The sequence below is a fragment of the Musa acuminata genome, chromosome BXJ2-8 (assembly GCF_036884655.1).
Source record: "Musa acuminata AAA Group cultivar baxijiao chromosome BXJ2-8, Cavendish_Baxijiao_AAA, whole genome shotgun sequence".
In the NCBI taxonomy this organism is placed as follows: Eukaryota; Viridiplantae; Streptophyta; class Magnoliopsida; order Zingiberales; family Musaceae; genus Musa; species Musa acuminata.
Window position 1 is genome coordinate 2,188,576 of NC_088345.1, and position 22,356 is coordinate 2,210,931.

Genomic DNA, 22,356 nt, shown 5'->3' on the forward strand with positions numbered 1-22,356 from the left:
CTGATAGGATAATAAAACTGTGGACCAGTGGATTACAGTATCAAAACTGAACTTGATTGGACTCTAAACCCTAGGATACTTAAAGTCACTTTAGTGGCATGAGGCAGACCAAACCCAACACCATCACCTTCCAATACCTAAAAGAGTCTTGGCCACCCCACTCCTTGACTTAGAACTCCAAACCCTAGGTAGTAGTCTTAAAAGTCACTTTAGTGGCATGAGGTAAACCAACACACAACCATCACTTTCCAATATTCTTCCTGCAGCAGTGACAGTAGATGGTGGTGTTGGCAACACCTTTCCCTTCATTCTCATGCTTGTCATTGGCTTTATTCAGAGGAAAAAGAGAATATGTCTGAGAAGGCTGTTGGGCAGCAAAAGCACTGGATTTTAACTTGCTCTTAGGTTGACAGGTCTAGAAAAGACTGAAGACAAACCCTAATTCGGACATGGGCTCTCCCCAGTCTTGCTACTGCCTACTGTTACAACCACAACGAGGATGACAACAACAATGGGCAAAAGAATAAATCATGCCTTGCTGTCTCCAATGTGGTTTCGGGAGTACTTCGTGGAGTTGGGCATGCATTACTTAACAAGGCATGAACTTTGCAGATTAACTGATGCATGCAGGTCATGGGGAATTAAGGACCACAGAAGTGACGCAGTCAGTGCGCGTGTTCTTCGATCCGTGTGCTGTCTCTGCATGCCTGCAAGACCTCAGAGCTCTTGGTTCCATGGCCAGCTATACCTACGTAGCTCGAGGACTACACGAACATGTACTGGCACGAAGGTTATACTGGTTTGCCGGTGATGAATCGATCGAGTTTGCATGACGAAGCCATGATCAACAATGCTTGATAACGAACAACGCTGTTTGATTTGCCGGTTATGGATGCATCGAGTCTGTGTGGAGTCGTGATTTGGAATGCACGGAAGAGTATACCGTAATGAGCGAGTTGCAGTGGTTTGCTGGTGATGAATGAAGTCATCCATCAAGCATAAAGATCTGCAGGACATTGAGAGACCATACAGATCTCGGGAATGGTGCCAAGAGAGTGGAATAAAAGGGCAAGGAGGGTATGGTGACAGAGACATTGTCATGGGTGTCCTCACCTAGTTTTTGCTTTAGAAATAGTTTTATGGAGTTGATCAGATTTGTTCCCTGACATCTCTTCTTGCATGCTTTTGAGAAACCATGGTATTCTCACACCACACTCCACAATGATCAAACTGAGGTCCATCATAAGATGAAACAAGCAGAAAAGCTAGCTAAATCTTCAGTTGATCATGCAATGGCCACATCATAGTTCTTGCATCACTTTCACTTTGGGTATGTATGGGTCTTCAGAAAGCAACATAAGGAGCCAACATATAACCCCAATGCCTTTTGCAAACTCATTCCACAAAGTTTAAGTTGCTCTGCAAAGAGGAAGAAAGTGTCAATCTTAGCAAAGAATTCCTCTATTTTCATCAGCTAGAAACATTTTCTTCATCCACAGTGCATTGGATATCTACCGTCGTTGTTGTCGATATTGAGCTCAAGTTAGATTCACAGACCCAGTCCAACATAAGCAAAAGATGTTCTGTAAGTGACATAGTGAAATGTTGATATGAAGATACCACATACTTTTGGGCAATAACTATAGTTGTTGAATACTTTTGAGCACTCCCAAATCTACTACACATCTCAACACAGCCAGCGAAAAAAAGAACATGTTGAGACTAACAGATCTTCCACTATAAATCAAGTCGCAAAATGTCACTTTATCATGTTCCACAATAAAGTGTGCCAGTCACCAGTTGAAGATTGTGTATTTCTTTCCCTGGGTAAAAGAATTAAGTTATACAAAAAACGGCTGAAAACAAAACTACATGGATTAGCCGGCCTTCGGTCATCTGTATTTGTTACCACATGATATGCATGATGGCTAAGGCGCAGCAAAATGTTAAATACAAAATATATGTGCGCAAAGAAGAATTATACTAAAGCCTCTCTGATGCACCTTGTGATACAATAAATTGCTGAGCTTAATAGTCAAAACTGAGGAATCCTTTCATGCTTGCATAAATAATTGGTGAAGCCATGCATTTAAAGGATTGTTGTCCGATCCTCCTTTAACCTGATGGGGTGTATCGCAACTCCATTTCGTGCATTTCGAACATGCCCCCATCTTCCCAAGCGAGGTTCCTGATAGAAGATGTCACATGAATATATGCATGAACTTGAGGACAACAAAGAAGAGAACAAACGTTTTCTACATCCTAATTGGAGTAGGAGAGACTCTCCAGCTAGTTAGCAGTTCAAAAAAACCAAAATTTTCTACTGCAGTTCAGGGGCATCTGTCATTACAATTCAAAATGTTCAGATACAGAAGTAATATAGGGCCTCATACAAGCATGATTTGAATTTAAGTTGCCTCAGTGTCAGTTTTTTTAAAGACATATATAGCATCTCATTTCCAAGCAATAGTCTCAAGGATGAAATTTTCTATAAGAAACCCATTATGGGTTTGGTTTCTGATCTCAAGATCAATACGGAGATTATAATATCAAAGGAACATAAGATGCTAGACTAAGTTATGTTCTCCATGGTACCACTGGAATGACGCTGGACTCAGTTTATTTTTACAGTTCAGAAAAGGCTATGGTTCAAAAATGAATTACAGTTCAATCAAAATTATTTTTAGTCAAAGAATAATGCAAGATGAAACCTGCTGGATATATTACCAGGGCACCAACAAGCTTTTGGACTAAATCAATCCAAAGAACAAATAAAAAAGGTAATTCAACTGAGTCTTTCTTTTATTTAATAGGGAAAAGGGAATTAGATAGCATTACCTGGCCAACCCCAGCAACAAGAAAGCGTGCAGATTTTGCAAATGCAAGTGAATTGATGAATCCAGCCTGCAAATCATCAGATATGCAGTAAGCGGGCATGATTATTATAACCTTTTTTTTGCCAGAATCAATGTAAAATGTCAAAAGCTAAAATTATTTAAAAGTAACAATATATTCCTGTATCAAGAGACATACAAGCAGATAGAGAGCATCAGACAGAATCACTGTCTAAAGATGATAAATGATATGCTCCCAAGTTTCCTTGTCACAAATACCAAACAGAAGATTCTACTCACATGCCTTAATATCTTTATCAACTGTTTTCTGGGCTTCCACACATGTTTCAATTTGGAATTATACATATACAAGATGTTCTTTCTTTGAATTTAAATTTTCTGATAAAGAATAGGTAATTATTTGTTTGCATAATATATGATTCCCCATCATCAGCAATAAAGCTACGATACCATGCCATGCAATTGTGTGGACAAGGGATATTTCTAATAAGACTTCAGATTAAATGCATAGTGCTTGCTCGAATCTAGAAAAGAGAAACAAAGCCTAATGTTATACTATAGATCCATTTACTAACAAATTAGGCAGGAGAGTGTCACGAATTACCTTATCCTAGAGGCTCATACTAAACCAATAGTTGTACATGACTAAAGAAATGCAAGCAACAAGTAGTCAGTTTTGATGTTTATGCACACCAACGTATACTAATTTGCTTTTGCAAGTTTCAGCACACAAGTCTAATATCTACACTTTCAAATGGTCATGTCAAGAACAAAGCAAGAACTTAAAGTTGAGAATTGTCTGAGTCATGCATAAAAAAAAATTAAATATATAAGCCACACAGTGTGTAATTTGACCCATTTAGACAACCATATCATCTAATTCATTCATTACCATAGCACAATCATTAACATAATAGCTATCAAGAAAAAAACCAGTTAATTATGAGAGCATTTATAGATAGATACAATCCAGAATAACAACTCAGAGCACAGAAATAAGATCAGGAAGTGAATAATCTCTTGGGCCACCCATGTAGCACCGTGCAGAAACTATCAAGCCACTGGACTTGCTCCACTCTATTCATTACAATGTCCAAACAGCAGATATGTGGGGCATGAAAATCATACTCACTTTTTTCTCACCAACAACCAAACACAATAATCCATTTGTTCTGTTTTATTTCTAAATCAACCTTCCTTTTCTGTAGAAAAATAGGAAACCTTGTGTAAGTTCTCCATATACTACTCATGTTCTTTTGGAGATTTTACTTCATATCTATAACTAAGTGGCACCACCAACTGTCCAGATTCACCAGCATACTAAGTTCGAGCATATCTTTGTCTAAATGAATCAAAGTCATTACATGACATATCAAAGTAAATAAACAAAAGCAGCTAGAAACTTTAATGAAAGCATTAAAAATTTGAACCATACCAGAGAATAACTAAATAATGGTTGGATGCCTTTGTTATCACTTTCAACAGCCCATAGACAAACTACACCATTAGCAGCTCCAGATGCAGCAAGATCACTACCTCTACATACAGCAACAGAACTAACCCACAAGTGCGCTGAAGAACAGTTTGCATCTCCGTGGCGATCATTTTCTAACGAAGGCCACAGTTAGATGAAGCCATTAGATAATTAAAAATAATAATACCCAAAATATGCAATATAATCAACCTATGTGTGTGTTTGTGTGTGTGTGTGTGTATATATATAAAACACGGAATTAACATGGTTTTCTACTTTCCAGCATCAAAATATGAGGACTATTAAATGATATATATGCATAAAATAAAACAAATACTATCTAATCTTCGCTCAAGAGTTTAATTCTCCTAAACTAACATGTGATAGAAAAGGATTCCATCTTACCCATATTGCCACCGTTAGACATAATTGTCTCATCCTCTTTATATGAAAAGTCATTCGAAGATAAAGATGGAGCATGTGCATTTTTAATCAAGTGTGTAGGCTTTTTGCGCGTTACACTCCAAAGCTCAATGCTTCCATCATCCGAGCCAGATAAAAACTCATTGTCATTGATAAAGCAGCAGCATTCCAAGGATGCTGCAGGAGCACGGAAGACCAACTGTGATTCCTCAGGTACCTAGCACACAAAGCAAAAAAAAATGTTATCACTTGCATGGTTTAGACTTAAAAGTACCACACCAAGTAAATTTGAAACCATTGCAAGAGTATCCATAACATAGATTGTTAAAATTAAGGCCTTTCTATTGAAGGTCCTAAAGCAAAGGCCACACCAACTTCAATTTATAGTTCTTCATATCTAAAAAGGAATGTTGTGGCTGCAGTATAAATAAAATTATTTGTAATGTTCGAATTTCTAAATGCCAATGATGTTCATACAAGTGTCCAAAAGCTTCAGCGACACAGCCCCGTATGTGTCCTGCAGGCACAGTGAAAAATATGATGCCTAATGCTACTCTTGGCGATCCATTATAGGGTCCTAGATCCCACAAACACAAAATACAAGCATTTTCAAAGATAATCTTTTTTTTTAAAGAATATCTCTGAATACTAATAAACAAGTTCTGAAGACATATACACACACAAGCAGATATAGTATACTACCATCATCATGGACCCCGAATGATCCAAGATGACAAATGACATAATAAATTGACTGGATGATTTAAGCTCTTAGATGTCTTATGTACAAGAAGGCCATACTTTTTACAATTTCTGGACAACCCACATGAAAAAAGAAAAGAAATTGACTCCCGCTATTAACGAAATCAGTAGCTTCAAGGGATGAGCTATTTAAGATTAACCCACTAAGGTATACTGGTGCAGGAAGAAAAAAATTGACCAGGAAGAAAACAGTAAATTCCATGTGCAATATCTAGTCTTAGGATTTTGGTACTCTAGTGAGTGCCCTTGTGGGTTTTAAGAAAAAAAAAAAAAATCAAACTTCTGAGGCACAACAAAATTTTTGAGCTGTCTGAATCCAGCAGCGCCAAATCACAATTGGTTGATTCCAATCTTAATTCTTTGCTTTCCAAGAATTCTGTTGACCATAACCGACAACAGGAAGTCACATGTTGTGGCACATCCTAGCCAGATCCAAGGACTGCAAATTCCGGCTTGTTCCTAGTAAAATCAATCAGATGATAATGTTTAAACCAATTCCACCGGAATTCATTTTTCCAACCAAGTTACAAACAGTACTAGCAAGTCCCGAGCAAGACTAGTTTGACCAAATACAACAAATCAATTCTTTCAGCTAATCTATCATATAATGATTTTAGATCCTATAATCTGGACCAAGTTTACCTCAATCATGCAAAATTGTGAACTTTTGTAACAAGGACCCACATTTTTGTACCAAGTATAATAAAACCCTCGTAATTGTCCTTCTTTAAAGGCAAAAGACCATAGTCATACATATTCAGATTGTGGTAAATCATAATATCTAATCATCAAATTACCATATATTGATCTCTCCATTCTTGTACACAAACAGACCAAAAATCTACTAAGGACTCGTACATAATCAAACAAGAAAAAAACAAGGGTTCACCATTTCGGGTACCGAACCCAACTTGGAGATTTGTTGGTATGGTACACATCAGTCTATACCAATGTACTAACACACGATACATCGGGGCGTGACGATAGGAACTTGAGCGAGCCGTGTCTCTGTGGCAAGTCGGACCGGTACATACCTCTCGTACCATACCAACTCGGGCAGTACAGAAATCCTCAGGAAAAATTATAAAATGGAGACTACTATTCTACCATTAATATCTTTGGCATAGTTATTACAAGTCAAATTTTTCGTTGGCTTGCTTGAAAACTTGAACATCTAATAATGATTTGCACAGAATGCAAGCAAATTATACATAAAAATAGAGGACCACAACTAATTGATTTGCATTATCTAGCTGATGCAGAGAAGCTCAAAACACCCCAAATCATTAAGCTACTGATGAATGATAATAATCATATGACATGAGAGTTAACAAATTTAGGAAAACACAAGATCCTTGAGAACAATAAATTCTATCACCCATTTATTCTCAACTTATTGGATGTATTGAGCAGCACAGTAACTCAATTGCACATCAATTCTTAACTGTTTAACCTGGCAGTCCCATTATTAAAGAAGTCTATATAACTTAACACGGTTTGGCCATCAAACAACAAACTAACTTCATTTCATCTCCCCATAGGAAAAGATGATGCCCCTCTTAGATGATCCTTTTGCAAGAAGAGCTTCAAACATAATCCACTGGAACAACATTTGACTTAGTTTATACTTGCAACCACAAACCAGATGTCCAAATTAATTTTAGCATGTGCCTCTAGTGTGTCTTCTTCTTTTCGAAACTGAAATGATCAGAATTCACAAAATAATTACATAAGCATGCAAAACATAGAGTGTGTATGGATGAGATATTTCAGCTATAATTGGAGAAAACCACGTTAATATGCTCATCATCATAGTCGAGAAACACCAATGCTCACCTTCCACAATCGCATGGTCCTGTCACGCCCTACAGTCAGAAGTCGTTCTCTCCGTAGGCAGTCAATTGTCAATATTTCACTTTGATGACCAAATAAATTGTCCATATGAGTTCTGTCTTCAGCATTCCATAGCTTAATGGTTCTATCAAAAGACCCAGAGAAAAGCTGTGAAGTCCCCTGTCTAAAAGTAAGGCATGAGATGGGTCCTCGGTGACCGTGAAATGCCTGAAAGGAAAAATGAAGCTGCAAAATCAGTCTAAAAAGCATTGTGCAATTTGTCTCGTGATTATCCTGCCATGATTTGCATATGGATCTACGAAGAGGGAGCTCATGCAAGCTGCTCAAATTAAAAAAAAAAAAATCTAGGCTATAAAGCACCATGAGATGTTTTTGCTTAGAATTATGGTGGTAAACAATGTGCAAAAGGAACTTGCAATGATGCCTCTCTTTACCAGTAAAAATAAAAAATCATAAAAATGATATACAATGTGCAAAAGGAACTTCCATTAACACCTCACTTTATCAGTAAAAATAAAATATCATAAAAAGTAGAACTTGTCCAACATTAGTAGGACATATACTTGATTGCAACATCTCATTAATAAAATAGCACAAAGTTACACTGGTCACTGTTGAGCTACCTGGAGATGCTGCCGAGTACGAGTGTCCCATAAATGGACATGGCGGTCCAACCCACCACTGGCCAAATATCGCCCATCAGAACTGACAGCCAAAGCCAACACATTCTTGCTTCTCTTCCTAGCTAGATTCTGCAGGGACTTTGCATAATGTGACACCAATACATCCTCACTAGGCCACAAGTACTTCTCAGACTTCCCACTCTCAATGTCCCAGTGCAGAATGACCCCATCTTTGGAAGCTGAAAACCCCCTTGAGTCATCCTCCGCCAAAGCTACAGCTGTAACAGACTGTCTGTGCTTCACTAACAGTCGGAACTCATCAGCAGGTTCTGGACTTAAAACCCTGCACCATATCATAAATGGACATTAAAAGTCCCATCTCATCGAAATTAACAAAAGGTCTAAGTTGACATATGTATTTCAACTAAATAAGCAAATTTTAAGACTCTGATAGTAGAGTACTATTAATTGAAGTAATTCCTTCGTATTAGCATGCAAGTCAGTTCACAAGTGCTTGAATCACATTTCTCTGGTAAGTCGTTTGTGAGTGGCACATGGAGGAGAAGGTAGCAATCACCAGTGACAGATCCAAAATACAAAGTATTACTGTATCAAATTGTAAGAAGGGATAAAAGGTAAGCAAATGCAGATTAATAAAAGAAACATCCAGTAAAAAGCTCAACTCCACCAATGACCCGAGTAAACTCTTTAAGAAGATTGAAGTGTGCATAATGATAAGCCGACTAGGGGAAGAGTCATCGAAGCAAGCAAAAAAGAAGTTATTTTGCAGATTAAAATTTAAAGCAGAAGCATCCACGGTGCACAGTTTATATGGTGGGAAACATTTCCAATTACCTCGACGCGATATATCGCCGGACACGACCACTCTCCTCGAGCTGCTCCTTTTGAAGAATCTCCGCCACTAAAGAATCCCTTTTACCCTCCCTCTCATCTCGCCCCTCCTCCTCGTCCTCTTCCTCTTCTTCCTCTACCCTCTTCGCTATAGCCCGGATCCTCTCCAAATGCTCCTTCGCAACCCTAACCCTCTTCTCGTCCACCGTCTCCTCGGGGACGCCCTCCCCCTCTTCCTCCTCCTCTTGTCCAGCATCTAGGTCGGCCAAGTCGTCGTCGCTCTCCATGCTCTCTAAATCATCATCCTTGCTGATCCTTCGTCCCCGCTGCTTGGTATCAGATTCAAAGAAGGAGTCGCCACCGCCACCGCCGGATACTCTGGGCTTCTTCTTGCCGACCATCGGTCGGATGGCCCTCTTGCGGCTTCGCGGCTTCATCGCCAGGGGATCGAATATCGTATGGCGCCGGGATTACTGGAAATAGGGCTTAGGGTTCTGTAGGAGGGGATTGAGCGCGGAGAGACGGGGGAGAGAGGCGACGAAGGGAGGAGCGAGGGTTTTACGAAGGAAGGGCTTTGGCACGGGTCGGTAAGAGACGGGTCCGAAGAACAAATCCGATCCATTATTTTGCGGGAATTGCGGAGCGGATGATAATGGATCCGACCCGAAATGACACGGTAAAACGACGACGACTAGGTAGACTTTCTTCTGTTATGGGTTTACATTTGAAATGAGTGTTGCAGAATTTTGTAACGGGTTTCGGATTCAGAATCCACAACCCATGGATATCGCTGGATTAAGATCAGACGGTGGAAAAGCTTCATGGATCTCAGTGAGGCTCCGCTGTCTGAGCTCGGGCCAAGACAGGCAAATCCTCTTAAACTTTCTTACGTGGCTTCCACTGCGGGCGAGTCTTTCTGAACCGCGATCCGAATGAGACAGCTGAACCGGACTCCACGGCCTCGGGTTACAGAACCGCGGTTCTTGTCCTTCTCGGTTGGATTGGAGTGCGAAAGCTTGTTCTTTGGGCGGCGATCTCCGGACTTGCCGGTACGACTTCCTTGCCCTCTCCATATCTCTCTCGCAGTTGCAAACCCAGGAAAAGATTTACGTGATGTGCAGTGGAGAGTCGAGCTGCAGCTCGACGATTGTGGCTCTGCCCGTTCACGTCACATTTTGCACATAACCTGTTCGACGCAATGTCTTCTTTTTTTTTCGGTCAAAAAATAGCTATGTGGTTATCAGGATTTGTAAGAATAAGAGTTTGTTATGGCTATGGATTTCTCTTTTACCCTCCTTTTGCACAATTCTCTGACGAAGTGTGATCATTCTATTGTGGTACTGCCAAGAATCGTGTGACTTTTGGTCTTGAAGTGTGGTCCTTTATAGTTTATGGTTGGGGTGCATGGCTTAGTAATTATCTGACTTTATACCCTTTGACCTTTATGGCTGTGTATCATCGTTGCTGTGTTTAACTTTTCCTTTCTCATCTACCTTAAGCTATTGTGTTGTTTGAAGTCACGTATCTTTTATTATTTTCTTACATGATAATTAAATGTTCATATTACTTCCAACATTATTTTAACGTAGTTTCCTAGATCATGAATCCTCTCGTATCTAAGAAAATTGTTCTTTGTTTCTTTATTATTCTCGTAGGTGTACACATTTATTTATGGATTCTAACAAAGATATTAATATGATCCTTTTTTTCCCCAAAGAAGCCTTTCAATTTTGAATACAAGCCCTAGATTTTTCAGATGAAAATATTTTTAACAAGAACTCTCTTAGTGGTCATTTTAAGTGCATTTTTGGAGTAGAGGAAAAAATTTGAAAGGATATGTTCCACTTAAGACATGGAAGCTCCACTTTAATCTTCTTTAACATGTAAAATATAGAGAAATTAGATTAATGTACTACAACATAAAATATTACAACTCAAAAAATGTGGTACACTAGATCTATTCATTAAGGCTTTTTCATCAAGTTGTAATGTTTTCTACACTTTCTCCTTGACAGGGAAGAACAGAATATCTCATATCTGGTTACATCATTTAACAGACGAAAATGAGTGCAATTCTTACGTCAAAATGCTCTACAGGTGTGTTTTATGAAGTTTTATGTAAACTAAATTTTGGTTCAAGCTAATCATTATTATCATGAATTCCAACAATATTGATATTTTATGTTTCTGTAACATCATTCTTTTTTCATTGATGACTGCAGAAGACAAAATTAATGCTTCTTCTAAGGATGATGTTATGGATTAAGTATTTGATGGACATGAAAATTAAGTATAATTCCATTGTCATATTATGGATTAAATATTTGATGTACATGACAATTTAGCTGTACTGTACTAGAAAAATGGATTGTACAGATATTCCAGGAATCTTGCATATGTTATCATATGCTCGACTTTTTCATGTTCACTGGTTGATCTTCTTGGATTATGTACATACCATAAGTAATAAGTTTGAATTTTATCTGATGTATAGTTTTATACCTGCTCATTCTGATATAATGTTGCTGCCATGTATCATAATTTTCGCAGTTGGCCGTTCATTGATGTGAAGCTTTGGCAACCATTTCTTAGGAGTCAAAGAACCAAATGCAATAGTTTCACAGTTGAATTACAAGAATTTTTGGCACAGGTGCTGTATAACTCCCGCAGAAGATAATTGTGATTTGACTTTCTGGAATTTGACTTGTGCATTTATTTAAATAGTCTCAGTTATACTCTTCCATTTCTGGTTGTATTGATGTGCATATATTTCTGCCTATTATTGTTTACTCGAGAGAGCATATGTATTGAAGATCTAAAAATTGGCAACTCACAGTACAACCATCAAAGCTGTACCAAATATTATCTTTCTTCTTTTCTAAATGCCAGCTTGTACGAGGAAGATTTGTGATTGACCAGTGGATGTTTTCTGATAATTTGAGGTTTCTTGTAAACTGAGTTTTCTTTCTTTTACATCAAACTGAAATGGTTTTATTGATCTGGTATCACACAGTATAACTATATTGGTTCCCGGGTCCCTTGAATTTGAGTGCCATCAGTCTTTTGGACATTCCCGGGAGACATCTGCCCCATCGTTAAGGTACTTTTAGTCCTAGCTCTTCCTTAGAGTTTTAACCTATCACCAAGAAATGAAGCAATGTATAACACCTCAAATATAATTGCAGAGTTGAAAAGTTTTGCATCTTGAAACTGAATGTTTCTAGATCATTGAAATAATAGTCTGTGTGGATGGAAAACATAAGCTAATTTGGAAAGTTAAAAAACTAAGATATACCTATATAAAAAAGTAGTGAAGGAAAAATTGTTGTTGTGTGTGTGTATATATATGTGTGTGTGTGTGTGTGTGCAAAATTTTCAGATTAAATCGATGAAATTTGCTGTGTCATTGCAGCAACAAAGAACATTGGTACAGATGAGGATCAACCTCATGGTGGTGGACAACTCTGGTGCAAAACAGGTCATGTGTATACAAGCTTTGAAAGGAAGGAGAGGGGCAAGATTGGGTGACACCATAACTGTATCAGTGAAGGAAGCACAGCCTCGTGGTAAAGTGAAGAAGGGGGATGCAGTGTATGGCATTGTGGTGTGTGCTGCCATGTAGAGGGGGCAATGTGGTGGCAGTGAGGTCAAGTTTGATGATAATGCAGTGATCCTTGTTAACAAGCAGGGAGAGCCAATCAGTACCTGTGTCTTTGGGCCAGTGCCACATGAATTCGGGAAGAAAAAACACATCAAGATTTTAAATTTAGCTGAACATATAGCCTGAGGCATCTATGGGGTGCTCTAGCGTCTGTCAGGTTCCGACTTATATTTTGAGATTGTTTTCTATAGTTTGAAGTCAGGTTTCTTGTGTTTTGAGCATTGTCATAGGCCATAAATAAGTGTTTTTTGATTGAGAAACAGTGTATTAATGTGCTGCATGAATTTTTTTTAATCTCTCGACTCATGCCAATAATTTGGATTATTCTAGGTGAGACTTCTTGTGTGAATAATTTGCATACAAAGATCAAAATGTAACTTATGGAAGCTTCTTTTGTGCAGCTACAGGAGTTCAACCATCAGACAGTCTAAATATGCATCCTTTTGGGTGTTTGTGATGATTCATCTCAGCCTATTGACGGCATTCGACATGTTTAATTGGAGGAATTATGATGCACCTATCTATATATATCTAGCAACAGAGAAGCTGCAGAAACATAAAGGTAAAGACTGCTTAAGAAACTGATTCTCTGCAGAACACTCTTGAAGAATCTATTGTGCAATCTTTCATTTTGGAAGTGTGTGTGATCAATAATATTGCTTTCAAGTGCTTCCGACATATCAAAGGCAAGACAGGTGCATGTGATTTGATCAGCATCTTCACACCCAAAGCATGAAGAGACTTGCACGTCCCAGTTCTAATTGCTGACTAAACAATGCCAGTCCAGTTCTGTGCCCCATTTATTGAAGGAAACAATGACTCTTCGATGAGTTTTTGGATGACCAAGATTGTCCTAGGTATGTTATCTCATCTCATCTCATCTCATTCAAATGTTCTATCGATCGGCTACCCGATTATTAGACTACCAATCTCTTACTACAGAACTCGGGATTCCTCTGCTACATGCAAAGAAGTCGTCATCTCATGGACCAAAACAAACACTCAAGACTGACCATTATATGTTAGTTATTGCAAGAACTTCATCATCTGCATTATGCTTCAAGCGTTCCACAGCCTTGTCTACCTGCAAAATCCCAGCAACAAATTAACACCCCACAAGGAAGAGGAAGAAGATGAAACCTCTCTGCACCAGACTTGCCTCCTTGTTCCAGTTTGTCCTGGCTGTCAAGACTACGAGTGCCAGTGTCTGCACAAAGACTCCAATTATCAGCCCCCACCATATTCCCTGAAGCAGAGGTAGAGATCAAGTGTTAGCCCTTCTGTGCCTCGACAAATCCATGGACCCCTGCACCCAAAGAACCCAGCACTCACAGCTGCTCCTAAGCTTGTTTTGAACCCGAGAACGCATCCGATGGGGAGGCCGATGAAGTAGTAAGCCCCGACGTTCACGTATGCAACGATGCCTTGCCACCCACTCCCGATAGCAACTCCTGTGAGAGATTGTTCGCGCAGCATTCATCAGTGTGATCTTACGGTGTGTTTGACAAGACGGATGAGGGGAACAGCACCGTGTCATACCTGAGAGGATCGGTTGAACACCATTCAAGAAAATAGAGATTGCAAGCAATGGGGTCAACTGAACCACCATTTGGATCACATCGGTGCTGCTGGTGTAGAGCTTGCTCAAGGGAGTGCGGAGCAGGAGGACCAGCACACTGATCACCACGCTGATGCCGAGGCTCGTCGCGACGACGACGATGACGGCGAGCCTCGCCACCCTCGGGTGGGCAGCGCCCAGCTCGTTGCCAACTCGAACGCTGCGAGATCGATCAAGGCCGAGAAAGAGTTCAAACTAGCGAGAAGACCGGAGTCTCCGAAAGTAGTCAAGAGTGTCGTCGATCTCACACCAACCTGGCTGCGTTGCTCAATCCCAGCATGATCATGAAGTCCCAGTTCCAGTAGTTGACACTGCAGCAATTGCCAGTTTCAATGATGAGTAAGTAATGCCATGAAGAAGATGTTCGGTTGTGTTCATTACCATATAGAAACTGCATCAAGTGACACTTCTGGATTTTTCAGGTATCCTGTCAGAAGGACAAATCCTTGTACATACCAAATCTCCAAGCTGCACAAAGAGAATGTAATCTCAATCCCCATGATAAAAGAGAGAGAGAGAGAGAGAGAGAGAGAGAGAGAGAGAGAGAGTTACACTAGCATGATGGCTGAGGCGACAGTGAGTTTGAGATAGGACCAAAGGCCTTTAAAAGCCTGGGAAGAGAATCCGGTCCAAGTGTCCTTACAAGCAGGATTGAAGATGATGAAGAGCCATGTGATCAGCACGAGCACCCACCAGGAGAAGCTCAAGGTGAGGGCAGCCCCCAGGATTCCGAATCGGAACACGAAGACGGCCAACCAAGAGATGAGGACGTGAAACAGCAGCACCGCGACGGCGATGTAGGCCATGGGGTTCACGATGTTCTGCGCCTGCAGGAACCTCTGCATGGGGCAGTAGAGCGCGAAGGCTACGAGCTGCGGCAGCAGGCCGCGCGCGTACAACTGCCCCACCGCCGCGATCGACTCCGACTGCCCGATCGCCCGGAGGAGCGAGCCCGAGTACCAGTAGAGGAAGGCAAGAATGATGGCTGCGGCGAAGTGGAGAATGAGGGCCCTTTGGCAGATGATGCCCAAGGCTCTGTACTTCTTGGCTCCGTAGGCTTGGCCACACACCGTCTGCACCGCACTCGCCATCCCGAGCTACAGCGGGGATGCATACATACAGATTGAATTTTAGTTTGGGATTGTATGAGTTATTTGCTTTTAATTGTTGATGAATATTTTTGGTTTTGTTTCTCATATAACCTCAATTTGTGATATGCTTAAATTTGTGATATCTCTTTTTACTATTTTATAATTTATAATTTATTCTTTTAATAATAATAATAATAATATCTTCGACCTCTTCATTTTTCCACCACACAACTTTTTGGTTGACTACATATGAGGCAAAAACTCTTTCTAAAGAATAACTCTATGAGAATAAAGTGTTAGTTTTCTTTTCCAAGGAACAAAAATGGGGGACTCGAGTTCAAAATATTACAATAAATTATCCAAATATTTAGTTGTAATTTTCCTTTTTAAAAAAATATTGTTTTGAAAATGAATCTCTCAGACTATAGAAAACTATGAAAAGAAGTGAATATTAATTATTTCATAGATAAAAGATTGAAATGAAATGAACACACTTATTTCTATAAGTTCTAGTGCGATCATTTTCATGGATGAAGAAGATTGAAACGAAATGAACCATCCTCTTCTTCTTCCTCGTCTTCTTCCATTCCTTATCTCTACTTTAATGGCGTATCGTGTTCCATGAAGAGAAAGAGAGGGAGGGAGAGCTCGGTGCACACGTACCATGATCCCATAAGCGAGACCCTGGATCCCGACGTTGGTGATGGAGGCACCGGCGAGGTCGAGCTTGCCGAGGTGGCCCACGAACATCTGCGTGACGAGGCTGAGCATGAAGTTGAAGAGCTGCACCAGGATGGACGCCCACGAGAGCCGCCACAGGTTCCTCGACTCCCAGGCCGCCAGCCGCGACACCGCCCGCAGCGGCACCGGCTCCGCCCCCAGCACCTCCTCCGCCGCCCTGGACGACTCGTCGACGTCCAGCAGCGCCGCCCCATCCTCCCGCTCCTCCTCCCTCATCCTCTCGCCTCGACGACTTGGGCGAAGACGACCCCCACCCCACCCCCCGTATTTAAACGACGTCAACGGCGCATGCGGCTTCGACGCCAACGAAGTTGGGGACACCGCATCAACTAACAGTCCAACGCACTGCTCTGCGTACACCGTATGGTTTTTAATGCCCTTCGGAGAAGAAAGGTAGGTGGCGCCTGAACTCTCGAGACGGGAGTAGGTGCAACTTAGTTTCAGAGGATACAGTTTTGTCGGATGCAGATTCACTCTGTCAATCCATCAATAGGGATCTTAATCTTCAGGGAAGTGAAGCTCAAGTACAGTACTACACTGACATCCAAGATTCACGTAAAAAACCTCTTATTTGATAAGCAATTTTTATTTAATTTTTTTGATAATTAAAATTTAATTTTATATAAATATTATATGTATTTCTATATTTTTATGGATGAAAGCGAGATGTGAGTAATAAATAATCTTAGTGTTTGTAAGGTATCTTTATGTGAGACGATGTACAAGAAAATTTACGTCTTAAGTTTAATATAAAAATATATATATTTTTTTTCATACATATAAATAGAGAGTTACGGAACGATGTTAAATCTTATATTGATTTTTAAAATTTTCTTTTAATTCTTAAAATTTCTCTTCTTCCTCGTCCCTAATAATTTTGGGAGGTTAGTCTCCTAAACATTTTGTACACCTAATTACCTGAATTATCATTAAATCATACTTATTTGCTCAACTAGTATTTTTTAACTGTTTGGGTAAATAAAAATAAATTTATTTATATATAAAAAATCTTGGGTCCCAATCAGATTAACTATTTGGCTATTTGGCATACCAAACCTGATTTATGGAGATCCTTTAGACCTAATTATCTAAGAAGTGCATATCAACTATCACTTCATAACATCAAGATAATGATCAATTTATCAAATATTATTACTACAATTTTTTTCTTTCACGTTCATAGTTTCATAGAATTAATGCCTTTTGTTGATACAATTAAAAGTATCTAAAAAGCAAAACTATAATGCTACTTTAATGTGTTATGTTCATCAGACATTGTTATACTAAAGGCACAAAAAATATCACCCAATCAAACTATATATATATATATATATATATATATATATATATATATATATATATATATATATATATATATATATATAGTTTGAAAGGTGCGCAAAAATAGAATTAGTTATTTGAAGTGGAATCAAATGCGCTGTTCCTTCTATAGTCAAGTTATTTAATCGATTTGATTAAAAAAATAAAATTAATAAATTTATAGAGTAGAAGGTAAAATGATTGAAGGAATTAATCCTTTTAATCCGAGGAGGGATCCCCTTTCTATACTTTCTCGATTCAGATGAGCAACAAGCAATAGAATCACGGAGTGAGCTTTGGGATCACGACGATATTACTTACGTTTGACCTGAATAATTGACAAAAAAAAAAAAACATATGTATATCGTGTGAGATTGTCCCTTTAGAAATGTCATATCGTCTCTATCACATAGGAGACGAGTTACTAGTGTGGAGAGGCCGAGAAGATGTGGTGTGTGGTCCATGACTCTTATTGTCTTGATAGGGACGTTGAAAACATCCGATGGAGGAAAATAATAGATTTTTTTTTTTTTTTGTGTGAGGCACGTGAACTTTGGAGTAGCATGTGGAATTGGTAAATAACAATTTAGTATTATTTGTGAACCTTTATATTGTGATCGAAAAGTGGCTTGGTCCCGTCCTTGATGCGTGGGCGACGCCATGTAAACACTCGAGTGGAGAGGGCGAGCGTTGGATCTAGTCGAGCCTCATCCCTCGAGCGTAATCCTTTCACTTAGCGAGTGGTCTACTTCTTTATTGTTGAGCTCCTATACATAGGTCTGACTCGACCTTTCCAAAGCTTAAATTAATTTTTAGTGGAACGAGAGAGAGAGAGTTGAGTGTGCTCCAAAAAGGTCCCATAGCGTTGGCCAATCGTACTTGGCTCGTAAATGGCCATTGATCCTTTAGGCGACCAACCCATCTCTTCCGTGCGGACGTTGATCGATTTGTACGAGACGGTATCATCCCGAGTTTCCGAGGTGGGTTCGTACCCGACGATATCATCCCGGATTTTCAGGGGTGGGTGCATACCCAACAGTGTCGTCCCGAGTTTTTAGGGCGGCTTCGTACCCAACGGCATACACTATACAATCATGTACCATGTGGGAGGATGGCTAAGTTCGAAGCATTTTGTCGACGTGGTATGTCACATCAGTTTTCACGCTCCATGTCGGTGCTGTTATAACTGTAGACTTCTATCGAGGTATGTGTTACCAAAATATATCATATCAAATATCATATTGAAATATTATTTTAATAATAATATTTTATTTCTTATGAAGCATTTTTTTATTATTCTTTTGCTCATGCATTGGCGTGAGGGCAATCGTCCGACCAATTGACTTATCAATTTTAAAAAGAATTTGAATTTTGAAGATAATTGGCATGAGATTTTACCTCTGATCTAGATTTGTTGGTTCGTAATGATGCAAACCAAAAAGGTTGTACCAACGAAAAAACATGCTTTGTCGAGTGATGTTCTTTCTTGACAATACTTAATTTGTATATATATATATATATATTTACGAAGGGATGAAGTATTACATCACCTGTAGCTGATGCCGGTCCTGCCGTGCCGAATACGGACTGTTGAACACACAAAACGTCATGCGTTTAGTAGCAAAAGATGCTTCAAGAAAACTCCAATCGGTTCCCAAGAGGAATAATGAATTAAGTTAGAACAATTTGCGTACAAATTGGATTGCATTATTAAGGATAAGTAAATTATAGAAACGATAATTTTCAATGTATTACAATTATTTACAATCTAGAGAACATTCATTACGTATTTGACGTTGTTGTTTCGTAGACTGTATATTTAATTAAAAATATTTTGTGATCTATAATTTATCTTTTCTGTTGTAGCCTGTGATATCCATATAGCAACTCAAAAAGCATGCCCATACATTAATTTGATTATAATTTATATAATTTATATATCGATGATATTGATTATTCAGAGGGGCGAAATGAATGAAAAGTAATTTATTTATGTGAATTTTTTTAAAAAAATTAACCTTGAGAATTTTTCGTACAATATTCTTAACTTTAAAAAATTTTGAGTTGACATCCTTTTTTCAAAATGATTATCTTATGTTTATCGATCATCACTCTTCCTTCGTCTATATTTTTTGCATCCACATAATGTTTGTGGTGTTCAACAAAAGTGATTAGGACTAGCGAGGCACTCATACGTGTGCTTGTGACGCTTTCGAGTCAAGGGTGCAAGAAAAATGAGATAACGGTGGGTTCCTCAAAGACATAGGTAAAATGATTTTTTCGTATGATTAAGGGTAAAATAAAATTTTCAAACTTAAGGTTTTTTTTTTTCTTTCAAGAATTCATTCATTCATTTCTATGAAAAGGAATATAGTATATAATACAATACTAGCTACAGTATCCTACTATGCACGGATTAACTCAAAGCCATACAATGTTTGCATTAATTATCTTGCATTTAATAGTTTGGAAAGGTTTGATTATTAGGACGGGCAATACGTCCGAACCATACACTATTTTTCCTTTTAAGGAAATATCTATTGATTATTCATGAGTGGTATCATAAGTAAACTAAAAATTATGAGTGGAAATTAGTGCTATCCACTTATGCAAAATCATGGAGGTCAGATTTATTATGGAATATCATTTGACTAACTTGTATTATTGTGCTCGAATAAGATTATAATTGTATCAGTGCTTCTTAGAGTAATTTAACTTATTTTTAATAAAAAATCATGCATCCAATAGAAAAATATATTCTATTATAAACTAAATTATTTTAAATTTTTTATTAATTATATTTAATAATATATTAACTCCAAAAGAAACAATATTAATTTAAAAAACAAAAAAAAAATAATTAATAATCTTAATTGAGTTAAAATCCTGGATAAAATTATGTAATGATAGCAATCCAATCGAAATTAGTACATTTAGCACAGTCATTGCATGATAAAAAATCTAAGATATTAAGTGTTTTTTTTATATAATACATATATATATATATATGTATATATATACATGTATGTATGTATGTATGTATGTATGTATGTATGTATATATATATATATATATATATATATATATATAAGAAGAAAATAGCAGAAAAGATGAAAAGGGGACAATGTCAGCTTCCCTGGGAATAATAATGACAGCGCTCTATCTGTCACAAGGTGCAGCGAGCTTCCATGGACAGAGAAGATCCCAACTCATAAAGCAAGCAGTGCTGCTGCAGTTTTCGTAGTTGGTAGGGCACTGAAGATGTTGATATGAACTGCTCCCTCTAGTTGTTTGCGACTCAGAACCAGTCTTAGATGTTCAGTAGTGATTTGTCTCCCATAGCAAGAAAACCTCATAATGTTTTATTTCTGACCAATAAACTGATGTTGAAGATTAAATCCATTATAATATGATACTGAGATGGTGATCATACAGTAATGTGTGGTTCTAATTTGATACTTGTGTGCTATGATACATGGAAGATATGGACTAACCTTTTGGACGTGAGAAGGATTGAATTGGAGGTGGTGCAGGAACTGAGATGTATCTTTGCTGCAACTGTTCATGGCATATTGCAGGAGATCAGATTGTCTGGGAGTTCTCATGGAAGCTACAATACGTGATGTTCTTTTCTGGGTTTGCAGCATTGATGTCCATTGCTGGTCTCACACTGCATCGGTTTTGGATTCCAAGGGAAAATGGATTTGACGTGCAGTACAATAATATTTGACTCAAATGTTCCAAAAAATAATCTTGTCAATGCGAAGGATCGATTTATTATGATGAATCGAAGAACATAACATGCACACATCAAGCAAAGCCGTATCAAGATTGGGAAGAACACCCCATGCACACCCCTCATTCGTTCCTCCTCTGAAGCCTCATCTCCCTGTTGAATCTTCTTATGAACTCTTCCACCCTCTTGTTGAGCTCCTCGTTCGACATGTGCGAGTACTCATCGTCCTCCGCCCCGCAGCGGTACTCTTCTCTCTCCCCCTCAGTCACCGAGCGCCGGAGTGGCATGCTCTCCTCCACCTTGCCGACCGGAGGAAGCGACCTCTGACGCAAAACCACAGTTTCCTCCTCGCTTCTTCGCGGCATTTCCTCCTCCACGCTGACGCTTGTGTCAGCAGGCGTTAACTTCTGGTTCACTGATCTCCCGTGCAACACTAAACTCCTGTCATCTGCTGCCTCAGACTCTTCCTCTTTGTGCTTCCGGTCGTCGTCACCAGTCTCCACCGATGGCTTCGCGAGGAACGCAGTCCTTTCCCGGCCATGCTTCACGAACTCATCGTACAAATCGCCTGCCTCGTTCGACGAGGAGAAGATGCAAGAATCTGCTGCGACGATGATTATGATGGAGTTGGACATGAGGAACCAGAAGGTGGTGTCCTCGAGGAGATTGGAGGGGGGGATGTGGCGGAGAGAGAGGTAGAGGAGAGGGAGGGAGATGACCAGAACGGAGATGGACAGCTTCTTGGCCTTGTGAGGGAGTCTACTACTTCTGCTGGAGTTTGGCTTGCCTTTACTAGCATCCATCTTTGGAGAAGGTCTTGTGTCATCCAAGCTGGTGTGGGAAGCCCGGGGGGAGTCTTATACTACTTTGGAGGTGCAAGACAATCAAGCCAAGCACAATAGCCTGAGAAAAAGGGTGGTGGTTTAATGTTCTTGCCACTGTTTCCTTAATTATCAATGGATAATATTGTACAAATCATAATTTCTTTACCTTATTTTTCTATTAACATAATTTCATTTAAAAGTTTAAAACAGTAGATAAGACACTATCTATTGATTTATATTTTAATGAGACTTAATAAGTTCAAGTTCTACCATAAGCTCATCTTATGTCATTATAGAATACAGTGTGTGTATATATATATATATATATATATTAATGGTCCAGAAACGACCCTCCCAACTAACATACCCCTCACGTACCTGCCCATTAACTTGAGACACTGATAACCACACATTAGGGATCCTACGTGGCATTCTCTAATACCAGAAGATGGGTTGATGGGTAACTGATACGACAGTAGTGAGGTGGGACCAAGTTCTTGACCACGTTAAATAGCAGTGTCT

General features: G+C 39.0%; 4 protein-coding genes across 6 annotated transcripts; 1 reads left to right on the top strand and 3 right to left on the bottom strand.

Moving 5' to 3' along the window:
* Window positions 1-1,800: 1,800 nt before the first annotated feature.
* Window positions 1,801-9,410, bottom strand: LOC103993982 (U3 snoRNP-associated protein-like YAOH). Its single transcript, XM_065119653.1, has 7 exons — window positions 8,847-9,410; window positions 7,992-8,334; window positions 7,351-7,575; window positions 4,735-4,969; window positions 4,291-4,463; window positions 2,839-2,904; window positions 1,801-2,188 (listed from the first exon to the last, which is right to left on the bottom strand). The coding sequence occupies exons 1-7, from the start codon at window positions 9,278-9,280 to the stop codon at window positions 2,090-2,092; spliced, it is 1,575 nt and encodes a 524-aa protein (XP_064975725.1). The 5' UTR covers window positions 9,281-9,410; the 3' UTR covers window positions 1,801-2,089.
* Window positions 9,411-9,484: 74 nt separating this feature from the next.
* Window positions 9,485-13,433, top strand: LOC135618620 (large ribosomal subunit protein uL14mz-like). Of its 3 annotated transcripts, XR_010489077.1 has the most exons (6): window positions 9,485-9,892; window positions 10,859-10,940; window positions 11,394-11,493; window positions 11,857-11,943; window positions 12,256-12,661; window positions 12,906-13,433. XR_010489077.1 is itself a non-coding variant. In XM_065119655.1 (5 exons), the coding sequence occupies exons 2-4, from the start codon at window positions 10,930-10,932 to the stop codon at window positions 12,463-12,465; spliced, it is 321 nt and encodes a 106-aa protein (XP_064975727.1). In that variant the 5' UTR covers window positions 9,485-9,892; window positions 10,859-10,929; the 3' UTR covers window positions 12,466-12,661; window positions 12,906-13,433. The 3 variants fall into 3 exon arrangements, 1 of the variants encoding a protein (XP_064975727.1); XM_065119655.1 differs by lacking the exon at window positions 11,857-11,943; XR_010489078.1 differs by lacking the exons at window positions 11,857-11,943; window positions 12,256-12,661.
* On the bottom strand, window positions 13,270-16,187 carry LOC135618619 (protein DETOXIFICATION 41-like). The gene is made up of 8 exons (XM_065119654.1): window positions 15,877-16,187; window positions 14,675-15,219; window positions 14,504-14,590; window positions 14,377-14,433; window positions 14,044-14,282; window positions 13,837-13,955; window positions 13,664-13,750; window positions 13,270-13,588 (listed from the first exon to the last, which is right to left on the bottom strand). The coding sequence occupies exons 1-8, from the start codon at window positions 16,168-16,170 to the stop codon at window positions 13,520-13,522; spliced, it is 1,497 nt and encodes a 498-aa protein (XP_064975726.1). The 5' UTR covers window positions 16,171-16,187; the 3' UTR covers window positions 13,270-13,519.
* Window positions 16,188-21,027: 4,840 nt separating this feature from the next.
* Window positions 21,028-21,832, bottom strand: LOC135618315 (uncharacterized). Its single transcript, XM_065119196.1, has one exon. The coding sequence runs from the start codon at window positions 21,811-21,813 to the stop codon at window positions 21,133-21,135; it is 681 nt and encodes a 226-aa protein (XP_064975268.1). The 5' UTR covers window positions 21,814-21,832; the 3' UTR covers window positions 21,028-21,132.
* Between the last annotated feature and the right edge of the window lie 524 nt (window positions 21,833-22,356).

Bases quoted from the DNA above. Each gene is read 5' to 3' on its own strand.
- LOC103993982 (XM_065119653.1), bottom strand. From the start codon at position 9,280: ATGAAGCCGCGAAGCCGCAAGAGGGCCATCCGACCGATGGTCGGCAAG. The intron at 4,970-7,350 runs GTGAGCATTGGT...TTTGTGTGCTAG, and splicing joins GGACCATGCGATTGTGGAAG to GTACCTGAGGAATCACAGTT. The intron at 2,905-4,290 runs GTATGGTTCAAA...GATGATTTGCAG, and splicing joins CATTATTTAGTTATTCTCTG to GCTGGATTCATCAATTCACT.
- LOC135618620 (XM_065119655.1), top strand. The intron at 11,494-12,255 runs GTGCTGTATAAC...GTGTCATTGCAG, and splicing joins TACAAGAATTTTTGGCACAG to CAACAAAGAACATTGGTACA.
- LOC135618619 (XM_065119654.1), bottom strand. From the start codon at position 16,170: ATGAGGGAGGAGGAGCGGGAGGATGGGGCGGCGCTGCTGGACGTCGAC. The intron at 13,956-14,043 runs GTATGACACGGT...AATCTCTCACAG, and splicing joins TGTTCAACCGATCCTCTCAG to GAGTTGCTATCGGGAGTGGG. The intron at 13,589-13,663 runs GCAAGTCTGGTG...GGGATTTTGCAG, and splicing joins GGACAAACTGGAACAAGGAG to GTAGACAAGGCTGTGGAACG.
- LOC135618315 (XM_065119196.1), bottom strand. From the start codon at position 21,813: ATGGATGCTAGTAAAGGCAAGCCAAACTCCAGCAGAAGTAGTAGACTC.